Source organism: Mytilus californianus, unplaced genomic scaffold, assembly GCF_021869535.1.
Source record: "Mytilus californianus isolate M0D057914Y unplaced genomic scaffold, xbMytCali1.0.p SCAF_3, whole genome shotgun sequence".
Classification (NCBI taxonomy): domain Eukaryota; kingdom Metazoa; phylum Mollusca; class Bivalvia; order Mytilida; family Mytilidae; genus Mytilus; species Mytilus californianus.
The window spans coordinates 48,613,568-48,626,682 of NW_026262679.1; the positions used below are offsets into that span (position 1 = coordinate 48,613,568).

At 31.0% G+C, this 13,115-nt stretch overlaps 1 protein-coding gene across 1 annotated transcript in view; it reads left to right on the forward strand.

The window, feature by feature from the left end:
- LOC127734758 (synaptotagmin-4-like) overlaps positions 1-12,907 on the forward strand; it is a 28,303-nt gene extending 15,396 nt beyond the window's left edge. The window contains exons 2-4 of the mRNA XM_052244766.1: positions 1,363-2,180; positions 8,883-9,006; positions 11,013-12,907. Coding sequence (XP_052100726.1) covers positions 1,363-2,180; positions 8,883-9,006; positions 11,013-11,320 — 1,250 coding nt within the window. The 3' untranslated portion in view covers positions 11,321-12,907. The remainder of the gene's footprint in view (positions 1-1,362; positions 2,181-8,882; positions 9,007-11,012) is intronic.
- The last annotated feature ends 208 nt before the right edge of the window (positions 12,908-13,115 follow it).

Here is a 13,115-nt window from a genome sequence, read left to right on the forward strand (position 1 = left end):
TTGCCCTTAGGTTGAGAGTAGAGCAGGATATGCTTTCTTTGTCGGATCAACCGATATCACACCCGCTTTGGGTGGGGGTGTTCAGAGGGGAGGGTCAAATGGCCCAGTTTTTAGCCTTCTGTGTAGTGTTTTGTAAACAACGGTTTGTCTTTTCGTCGTTATTCGTTTTGGCCATGACATCGTCTGTTATTATTCTTCTTATGGCTTTGGGTTGTCCCCTTGGTATCTTTCCATTGCATCTTTTTATATTTATGAATGCTCACGCAATAGTACCAAAACATGATGTACCCTGAAAAAATTATTTCATCGTATAAATGCAATGTTTAGATTAATTTAAATCATAGAATATTTGCGGTATTTGATAAACTATTGCATCGTACATGTATATATCATTTGATAAAATGAAGAATTATAGATTTTCACTCGGTTGACAAATTAGTAATACATATTAATATTAAACGATGCCATAATAATTTTTCCAGAACAGTACTTTTCGGTACATTTAAACTCACTTTAATACTAGTGATATAACATTGTAAGTTATGCATGTATCTAAAACATATAACACGTTTATGTCCACGGCTAAAATTTAAGGTAAACGATACGTGTACTATTCCCCCCGAAAAAGAGTAAAATTATTTGACTAAAACATACTATTTCTTGAAACCCAGTCAAATATTATTATTCTAAATTGAAATGTATTGCCACTGAAATTTCCTTTTTATTGATATAAAATTTGTATGGGTTGTCAACATTTGAAATAGATAGAAGGACATAATGTATAAGCTATTATTGACCGAAAAGATCATGCTAGCTTCACATCATTCATTTTGTGAGGTCCCGAATGAAGTGGACCTCATATGAATAAATGAAAAAAACGATACGAAGAGGAGCACAGTAGGTTCCAATATGAATGCTAACTATCTGTTGAAAAACACGCCCACTATGAATACCAATATATTGCCAATCGAAAAATCATGTATTTAAAATATTCGGGTTTCATATTTATATCGAGTATAAACTTCCATACTTAGCCAAGATATTTACATGTACCCTTGTCCTTTTTTATGGTACGATCTATCTACGTTAAAAATGAGGGACGTTTGTTTAAAGGATAAAGTGTCGAAGAATCCAAATGTTAAAATATTTACAGAAAACTTATTTTATAACATTAAATGTCAATCACAAAAAAGCATTAGAGAATATCAACGTTTTAGCTTTCTTTCTTGTTTAATTTTTTTCAGTGCACTTGCAATACAGTTTTCTACTTGTACCATTATTCATAAAATAATTTTCCTTTCTTTTCTGATGAAATAAATGATAATGATGAAACAGTAATGTTTTGCTTCATTATATTTTCAGTACACACTATAAATGCATACGGAATCACAGCCATATGCCTTGGAGTGATAGGATGTCTTTTATTTCTTTCTGTGGTCACCTACAAGTGTTATCGAAGACGCCGAAGTCGTCTAGCACAAAGTCGCCTTTCAACTGCCATTAAAAAGGGTCTTAAAGAGAGTTCCGGTGTTAAAAAGAACATCCCACCACTTGGAACGCCAATTAAACACAAAGCAACAAGTCCATTAGGTCATACTAGACAGGATACATCTCCGGGGGAAAGAAAATTATCACCAACCTATTCAACTCATTCTGAAAAAGATCCCGGAAGCAAGCAGAGATCGCCAGACCAAGCTTATATTGAAAATGAGAAAGATAATAAGCCAGAAATGATCCACGAAAAAGAAGAGAGTATGCGTGAAAAGCAGCCAGACGAAAAACAGAGATCTTTAGGAAACATGGCATTTTCCATTGCATATGATTTACAAAAGATGGCGCTGTTGGTGACGGTAGTCAACGTCAAGGACCTGCCAACACGTGACCCTAGTTTAGGTGGATGTGACCCTTACATAAAACTACAGCTTCTACCAGAAAAGCGACACAAATGTAAAACAAGAGTCTTGAGAAAGACATTGAACCCCCAATATGACGAGACATTCACATTTTACGGAATCAATCCCAATCAGATTGCTGATATCACCCTTCACTTTGTAGTGCTGAGTTTTGACAGATTCTCGCGAGATGATATTATCGGTGAAGTTATACATCCATTGAACGAATTTGATATCTCTAAGAATGAAATGAATCTCTGCAAAGAAATTTGTCCACGTCACTTGACGGTAAGTTTGATTAATATTTTGTTTCTCGAGTAACCTTGAACCTTTTTGCTTTCACAGATAGAAGAAATATGTTTTGCAAAAAGGATTCATCGACCATAAATATTGAAATTTAGATCCTACTTATTCTAAGTAACATATTGATATTTCTCCGTTTCTTTGTTATTATTCTTATCATTTATAATTATTCTTCCAATTATTTGACCGCTCAATTTCTCAAAGATTACTAAAACAAGTATAATTAAACTTTATAGAAATGTCTCAAACGACCACGGTTAACACAGGAACTGCAAAAGGAGGAATAAAAAAATATCTTTGTATAATTACACCAAACCATATGAAACTTTACAGAAATGTTGCCTGTCAAGTGTAGATCTGCAGACAGTAGTTTATAAATTCCAAAAATGGCCATGTTATTATGAAAACATAGGAATTGTTTTACATAAAACCTTATGGTAAACACATTTAAGTAGCTTGTGATTGCAATTTTAGTTGTCTATTTTGTTTCCACCCGTCAATTCTGTTTCTTCCCTTTACGGTTATCAAAAACACAGATTTAAAGACATCATTTTAAGCTATTGGATATTTCTAAGCAGCGATAGCTTTGCTGAAGGGTGTTGATGATGTTAATAGAGTCGTTTATTATTTTTGAAGACAATATCCCTAAGGTATTCGTCAAGCATGCAAGAAGTGATTTTTTTCTAGTAGTGAAAATGTTTTAAATTTGTAACGGAATCCTTGAAAGTGAATACTATTTTATCTGTTATCTGGATTTTACTTTAATTGTTTGTTATAATTGGTTATTTATTATTCTATCCCAAGTTTTTAAATGAAATACCTTTATAAATTGTACTCGAGCAGATCAAACGGTGACAATCGTTAATAATGTAAAATTCACATTCCATGCTCCAAATGTTGATATTTCCTACAAATATCAAACCGTTTTTGCAAGTGTATCTCATAAAGACAGGGAATCAATTGTATAATTCGGTGTACAGACAAAAATATTATATTAAATGATTTCAGTTATGCACCTTCAGGGATTCACGTTCATTTGTATAACGATAATGACTCCATTTTCTCATATTAATTTTAAAAAGGGCAACATTATACTTTTGCTAACTGTTATATATGTTGTATGACTTTTGACCAATAAGAACAGTAATAATAATTGTCATAACTATCCGTTATTTTTTCATTTAAAATTAAAAAAAAAACTGTATATACCTTTACTGGTACAAAAATTCGTTCAGTTCATTTTATTCATAGAATATCCCAAGTCTGATTTTTAGATTCATTAGCAATGCGTCAGACACATTTATGACTTGAAACGAGTGGTAGGCGTCAAATAAAACATACGACAATAATGAATTTTTATTATTGCATTTCCTGGTCGTTTCCGGGACTTTTATTCATCTTCTTTACTAGATAATCATGAAACATTTTTGTAGACGGTTGTTACTGATCATTAATTTCTGACCAAAATGGCTCTTCAGTTGTTACAAGAAGATAAGAAATGAGTGATAAAAAAATAGGAAAATGAAAAGTCCACGCAAACAAATAGAGAATGACCTTTCACAAGAGTAAGTGGGTAAAGGTCACGCTATATTTTGTTTTCGATTATATTTAATTTACATTTTTATTGGAATCAATTAAAAAGATCAATACGATTTTTTAGCTAAATGTGAAAAGAATGAGGTAAATGTTTACAGCGCATGTCAACTGGCGAGAATGTTTAACCAAGTTGCAGTTTTTCAGCTACAAACTGATCAATTATAAACATACCATCCTTTTCCAGGTATTGACTGTCAGTTTTGTGTAAATGAACATTTTTTAACACCTGCTATTCAGGAACACAAGTTTAAAAACAGTTTGAATTGGAAATGAAAATGTCTGTTATAATTACATTTTATTTGTAACTAGTTCTAAACATTGTTTTGTTGAACAATGAATTATTGCTTTTTTATCTGACAAAAAGTTATTGTGTTCTTATAATTTGAATATATTTTCTATTGTAATAAATGAAGTAATGATATATAAGGTAAACAATTTTACAGCAAAATCAGTTAATGTTTCTCAAAACAGAAGGCAATCACTGAAATCTGTTGGTAGGATATGTTTTTTTTACACTGCACTTGCTTCAAACATAATAGCTAATTGGTATTGTAACAGGACAAAGTCTTTCGAATCCGCATATTTATATCAAATATTTCCTACGTATTCATCATTTATCATTGTACGAGGCATGTGAATTTTTGTATATGTTTTACGTGACGACAACTTGTTACATTCTTTACATTTTCCAAGTGGCATAGTATTGCACCTAAAAGTAGACCATTGTAGTGGAAGTCACATTCTTTAAAAGACTGTCGTGTCTACCCTGCAATCATTTTATCAAATGAAAACAGATAAGGTCATCGTACGGCTTTCCGCTACCATGTACGTCAAATTTCATTAAGTCATTGAATTTTTTCTCATAGCTTTATGTTTGTTATATAAGTTCTGAAAACATGTGATATTTCTGTAAATCTAATTGTAAATGCCTAAAGTGACTTGATTCTGCAATTCGAAAGATTTTGGCAAAGTTTGATACAAGTATGTTTTCAATCTCACATATTATTATTGTAATAAATTCATTTCGTTCGGAATGTCCTTAAAAGCAAAAATTTACAAACAAATGTAAAATTTTAAATATCTTTCCAAATTGTCTTTCAGAGCAATTTGCACTTTTTTTATTCGAGCTTAACGGATGAGTCTTTTGTAGTTGCATCTGGCGTACACAATTGTAAGCCTGGTATTTTTGACGATTTTTTTACAATCACTGGGTCGATGCCACTTCCTCTCCGAGAGTATCACCAGTCCAGTAGTCGTCAACTCTCTGTTGACATGACATATCATTAATATGGTCATATTAATTAATTAATAGTTTACAAAACTTTGAACGTTTCGAAAATCTAGAGATTTTTTACACCTAGGAATAGAGATTCTTAGCTGTATTTAGCAAAACCTTTCAGAAATTACGGGTCTTCAATGCCTAGTCTTAGTACTTGATTTGGCCATTTTAACTATTTTTATTCGAGCGTCATTGATGAATCACTTGTAGACGAAACGCGCGTCTGGCGTCCAAAATTATAAGCCTGGTATCTTTGATGAGTTTTTATTTTGCAGAGTTCAATGAGAAGCTTATTGTGTAAGTATTTGCAAAAATATTGCAGAGTATTTCATGTATAATATTTTTTATACTTTATATATAAATTAATCCTGCAAAGATCCGTCAACTCTCAAACGTTGAAGCAAACACTGTGTAAAATCACCATATTTTTTGGCAATTGCAAAGTTCATATAACATACCTTTCATAACAATATTCCTTCTAAAAATTTAATTTCTTATAACCATTAATATTGCTCACTGTCTACAAACTGTGAAATTTTGAAAAATCTAAGAAATAGATACGATTTTTTATGTTTACTAGTCTTGGATAAGATTTTTCAATTTGTCATAAATTGACTGATTTTACCCCATTTGAGACCAACAAAGTGCGATTTTTTGAAAACTTTTATAGTTTTTGACATTTTTGTGTTTTATGATAGACAGATGTAAAGCTATATATCTTGATAATTCTTCATTGAAATATTTAATACTTTGCGATTTTGTTTTAATTCCAGGATCCTAATTTGGGCACGCAACACAAAAATAATCACAAAGAACCGGTCTAATACTTGAAGATAGTTCAACGCTGATTCAGTTAATAAATAAACAATCTTTTCTCACAAGTAATACATCTAACTGCGTTCATTATAGAAAATAAAACTGAAAGTGGAATTATTGCAAATAGTTATGCATCTTTTTTGAAAGATTCTCTCTCCGTATTTCTTAAATCAGTATATATTTCCGGATGACGTCAAAAAGTTTGTGATCATAACAATAGCGTTACCAAGTTTATAGCACCAGATGCATATTTCGACAATAAATGTCTCTTTTCATTAACTATATGTAACAACGTCGCAAAACATTACGAAATTGTATATCCTAGGGTATATGGTATAGCCTGAGCAAACATATATTTCAGAATGTAAAATAAAGGCAATGTCACTAAATGAAGGCTTATGCAGTTAAATAAGGCCTTAACACCTAAAAATAGTATTTATACCATAACGGTACGTCTTGAGCAATCACGTCACAGAAAGGAAAGTGAACATGGTATCGAATATGAACAATCCTATTAAGTATATGACATGATTAATAGCGATGTAGCATTATACAGACTGCCAGTCTGATTTGGGGCTTCCAGAAACAAATTGAATTTTTCACATTTATTATGCGTGGGTAAATGGCATTTAGGAAATTATGTAGAGATCTTGTTGAGAAGCATTGAACAATGTGCATTGAAATATGCGTGCCATTAATTAATGCATGCCAACCTTCTGTCCGATTTTGAAAACGTGAAAACGGAGAAAAGCAAAATTATTTGAAAATTGGTAAAAGTAAAAGAACTAAAAATTCAGCTACAAAACACAATTTGAAAGAAACAATAAGCAATCTACTACGGTTGTGTTGACAAGTATAAATATTAAGTATACGCTTTTACTTTAAGAAGTTGGAAACTGAAAGAATACAAAACAGAAAAAAATATCTTAGACAGAGACATTCTGTCTTGGTACTGTATCATCAGAAATTCTAATATATTGATCCGACAGAATACCTGAAATTTTTTCATTAAAGAATCTGCTATAAAATTCACCTTGTATGTTATCATAAGGAGTGGACTTTGATTATAACCACGGTAATCTATCGGATTTTATTATCAACTTTTCTGTTTTTATTAAAAAAAAATGATTTACAGTTTAATCGATTTGGTCTGGATGTTACTGAGGTTTGTCATAGATTGTAAAGAATCGCAGAGCTAGTGTTTGTTTTTTCATAATTCCATCCTACATGATATCAAATCAATATCATTATGGAGATGGGGTTTTCTTTCGGGTAAATCGATGATAAACCAATTATCAGTGCTGCATTTGATCAAGCAGTGCTTTTATCAGTATTGACATGGTCACAGCTTGCAAGTTTCGAAATAATGCGTACTTGCTTTTCAATGCAACACGTAGACAGGAAGACCGTATGCTAAAAAATCAGTCATTCCCACAAGCATTTAGCTTACATAGTGGTTTTATATTACATTGGATCCTATAGATAATAATTCAAAGACTTAAAACAAATTAGGCAGATATTCTTTTAAAGTTTACATGTCATTATTTAGAGGTCGTTTTCCCTATTTAAAAATTTACACAATATGCGGTTTCAAAACGATCCTGTGGCATTTGAAAGATATTTCTGTCAGTCAGTTTTTAACATGTAAGGTGTTTGCATTAATGGTATGATTAATTGAGACAAGTTTCCTCCTCTAATCATGTAGTAGTTGTAAAAGAGACATTTGTTAGAGTACATAAAAGCTAACTTTCCTACGAAATGAATTTGCATTTCTTCGTAATTGTTATCACAAAGTGATCTGACCCACATTCCACTTATTTTCTTACCTTCAACAAATGTTATTGCATTGATTTGTTTTTCTCAATTTGTCGAAACAAAAGCTGTAGTAAAAATGTCTATTTGGATACCAATATTACATTATATATTGGAAGTCTATTTCCTGTGAAAGTAGGAATCTTCATCAATACCCATTACTGTAAACACAGCCATCCATCAGAAAAAGCAATAACATTACGATGTAATAGCTGTGTACGGAACAGTCAATACAATATTTCATGTAATATGTCACTAAAAGAGACGTTGTATTGTTTAAATGAATAGCTTTAACCTTTCCGTTTTAAGATTCATTTTTCAGTTAATAACATTCCATTATAATTGCCTTGAAAGATATGAATTGATGTCTTATTCATATAACTTTGTTTGAGTATATATTCAGGAATTATATAACAAGCATAATCCTGTAATGGATAAAAATCTTGATAATAATACGCTGCAATTCAACCCTTGATTGAACATGTCGATTTATAATTTCATATACTGGTATTAATTGTATATTTGAACACCATTCGTTTTAATGATCCAGGAACATGATATCTTAATAGATTCTGATGAAGTCATGTATTGTCATATTTATTGTCGGGTTTCTGTATCTGATAAGAATTATCATCATGCAGATTTATTAACATTGCTTGTGATCAGCGTACAAAAAAGATCGATGCAAACATGTACATGTTGAAAAATAGATTTGTTAAATTCCTCTTCATGAGGGCGAAATATATCAAAGGGATATTTAAACTCATACATAAGTAAACAACAAACTTACAATGCCATGGCAAAAAAACGAAAAACTACCAAAAGTCTTTTGTATTTTGAAAAGACAAACACAAGTATACAAAACATACATATATATATATATATATATGGTATTTATTCCTGAAGTGCTAAATTTAAAAAAAAAACGGTCAAGGTTATAGTTGCTATTTTGTTACCCGAGGATACGGTTAGATAAAACTATCCAATCAATTAATGGAAATCAATTATGTAACGACCATATATGTCATGTTACCTGAAAGACAGGAATACATATAGTATAGTATAACAGTTGTTTATTCAATTATTAATGACAAAGCTGATATTATACTGTCAGTCTGGCTGAATCGTGTATCATGTATCATAGACTGACATAGACTGATATTGCATATTTATTTATTTTGTAGTTGAAAACTCAGGGGAGAGGAGAAATACTGGTGTCGTTATGTTATCAGCCAGCGGCTAATAGACTGACAGTAGTAGTGCTGAAAGCAAGAAATTTACCAAAAATGGACATAACAGGATTGTCAGGTAAAAAGAATAGGAAATTAAAATGTTTTTCGTTGATTTAAGTAGCCGCATCTGCATTTTCAAATTTTGATGGCATCTGAATTTTGTTTTCGAATGGAAAGACAACTTGTATAATGTGAACATTTCTGAATACTTTTCCCACAAATTGTAGCAAATCTGATTTAATTAGATATGAAAATACCAGCTCACTCCTCACAATTCAGTTGTAAGGCATACACAAACTAAAGAGTCCTTCAGATTATTTTTAATACACTTAAACTACCGCTACATAATTATCTAAATGTGAAAACAGTAGTTACCGAAGCTTAATTTCGGTCTGTGCGTCCGTTCGTTCGTCCGTCCGTTCGTTCGTCCGTCTGTCCCGCTTCAGATTAAATTTTTTGGTTAAAGTTTTTGGTTAATGTTTTTGCACAAGGTAGTTTTTGATGAAGTTGAAGTCCAATCAACTTGAAACTTAGTACACATGTTCCCTATGATATGATCTTTCTAATTTAACGGTCCACTGAACATAGAAAATGATAGTGCGAGTGGGGCATCCGTGTACTATGGACACATTCTTGTTTTAAATACATTAAGCAGATACTAATCAATATAACCAAAATAACAAAGGGAATTTATTTAGATATGCACCTACTGTCGTGTTATAAACATTCGTCGAATTTAGTATAATTGTTATAAAATATCTTGTAATATTTGAGACGGAAAATTAGTGTTGTTTGTTTTTTTTTCTGTTATTCAATAAATACATATGTATCCATATAACTGAAATATAGTTGTGCCTACAATCAATAATGTCTTGGACAATTTGGAATTTTATGAAATGATTTATACAGACTGAATTACTGACTAGAAGTCATAGTGAAACGGCAAATCAATACAGCTTAGATTTTATATGAAAATGTTCTTACAGGCAGTCTCCAGATTTATTCCATTAATTGACAAATGATACCATATATGGACAATTTTATCCTTTACTGGGGAAATATCATATCAAAACGTAATCTGGTTGTAATAAACACGTCAATTACAGTGCTAGAATGGTCCATCTGGTACCTAAATAGAAACACAGGAAATTAAACACTTTTCCATCGAGTGAACTATTGAATTGTTTTCTCAATTTGGTATCAAAGTTAAATGCTAGTAATTTATGAAGAGTATTGACATACATATTATTTCAACAATGTCAGGGAGGGGAATTAAGTAACCACACTGTGTTTACATAGTGTATATATATATCTGTCTACCCGTCACTCCACCACAAATCATAACTTTTCAACACACTGTAGACTAAGTATCATCATCGTGTTACACGCATGTATACTCTTCAAGAAGAGAAGATTGATTTAAAAGTCATTGTTTAAGCGGATTTCAAGTGTCCGAGTCATTTGTCTGTATTGTGTTAAAGTGTTCAAATCGGAACATCTTAAACTGTTAGGCAAACTTCATTGCACTCGAAGCAGAATTAGTTAACAACAAAAGTTATAACAAGTATAAAAAATCTTAAGTAAAACGGAATTATGATGGAACAATAAGATGTGAATTTTACAGTTCTAACGCTTTGCAACATGCCAAATTCCGAATGGTTATTTGTTGTTTTAATATGATGACAGTGTGCAACCTCCTAATGGATGCATACACAGTAACTTCCAAATTAAGGCGACAGTAGCGATTTTATAACCGATGTTAAAATCTCATAAATCAATTAAGAAAACAATTCAAGGTAACAAACAAAAACTAAGGAAATCGCCCGAACGCCAAAATAAGAGAGAGCGTCGATAGCTTTTTTTTTGCATTTTCAATCTTGCTGTACGTAAATATAATCAAAACATTTCTTTGCAGTCAACAAAGGTATGCATTTGAGAATATGATCCACTTTTCTGTTCCCTAGTTTAGTTTTTTATGTACTTATCAAAAGCAACGGAAATGGCTTTTCGTATTAAGTCTTTATTTTTACAAAATACAGTCAATTATAGTTGTTTATATTTTCTTATCCTTCTTTTTTGTAGATCCTTATATAAAAGTATACTTACTTTACAATAACCAAAGAATTGCTAAAAAGAAGACACATGTCAAGAAGAGAACACTGAACCCTGTGTATAATGAATCGTTTTTGTTTGACGTCCCTTACAATGAAGGATTGGCAAATATTAGTCTAGAGTTCCTTGTCTTAGATTGGGATAGGATGACCAAAAATGAAGTCGTTGGACGTCTGGAGATAGGGTCCAAAGCCAGTTCACAAGAAATCCATCATTGGAACGAAGTAATGAATTGTCCAAGAAAACAGATTGCTGAATGGCACAAGTTAACGGAATGATTGTATGTAATTGGTTGACAGAATGTGTTTGGAAAATGTTTATTAATGTTGTTAATGATAATTACAAAGATATATTTTACTAAGAAAGGAACAGTTCAATCTATATTTGTAATATAATGCAAAATATAAAATGTACATTTCAGAATATAACACACGATACATTAAATTAAAAGTAAATTTTGGTTTTAAAATGAAAGCTCACAATATCCTCACGGTTTTCATGAAACGAATGAAATTGTGACAACCAGATTTGAAAACGTCATTTATTTGAAATGAACAAAAATATTTAGCACTATATTACAACATGGTTATTGCATTGATTTATCAATAATGCTAAAGACACTTGTCTGTCATAGAATGAAATGCGAAATAATGATATAAATATGTTCTGTTGTTTTTGGTGAGTAATTATGTGCTGAATACAAAATACAATAACATTGTCGTACAACAAACGCGGGAATCAGTTTCAATGATGTTAATTAGATTCAGTTTATACAATATTAATTTCATTTAGAACAAAGTTATATAAATTAGAAAAGAGCACGTTCACAGTTTTAATCACGCTCACATACTGATCATTTTTGCTTTAATAAAGATAAGGAGTGATATCGTCCAGCTGCTGACTCTTAGTCCAAGAATTAATTTGATTAAATTTTTCTAAGTGTTGGTTGCTTTTTTGTTCAAGGAAAAACATCATTTACTCCTGTAAAGCTGTAATTCAAAAGGTTTTCTGTTTGATTTACTAGTATTTACAAAAAGGTGAAATGTTATTCACCGTTACGCGAACTTATTCTTGATAAAACTATTCGAAGCTTTTCCTTGAATAATTTACTTTCATTTACTCTAGGGACAAATTATCTCAGTTATATATATTTAGAAATTTATCTGCCCCGATTAGTTTATGTAAAAAAGTTCAAGGTGATAACAAATATTAAAAATAAAATAAATAAATAGCAGTCATCGGTAGGAAACAAATAATTGATCACAGCTGAATAGGAAATTGCTATATATTGCCTTGCTTGAAACGGCTATTAATAATTGTATTATTATGGACATATAAAGTCATGGTTAATTCTATTTGACAAGTATGAATATTGTTTTCTCTTTTCTCTATAATCTGTTTAATTACTTTTACACTCGTTAAAAATGTGATGCAGAAGAAAGAATTTAAAATTGCAATAACAAAATAAGCCTGTTATAGTTTTGATCAATCAGACGAGGATGCTGAGTCATAAGTTTTCATTGAACTTTAAACTTCTAAATTCCAAAGTCGTAGATTTTTCTTTAAGTGGTTCATTTTAATTACATAATCAATGAAAACAATATATAAATGATACGTCATTATCTGAGAAGAATGGGAATAATCAGAATGAATGTTAAAATAAAATTGATGTTTTGTATAGAAATGCAGTGTGAAAACATTCTGGTGAATTTGTAATGTGTATTGTTCCATGCTTGTATAAAGTTTCAAAATATATTCTTCACTTCCGTTATTTTATTACGAGTATGTATTTTTTCATACTTTGTAACATCACAGTAATATACTGATAATTATTTTATTTACAAATTAAAGTCAGATGGAATATATGTGTATTTTGTTTACCCTAAGAAAACATGAATGAATTCTTATCTAAACGAGCACGATGATATTTGAATTAAAACGACCAGCGGTTTCTATTACATGTAGCAGCAAATGACAAATTAACTGAAAAATGTCATAATGCTCCCTATTTTTTCCACTGTGTATACGGTGCTAAAAATATGTTAATATACTGAGCAAATTAATTTCACATAA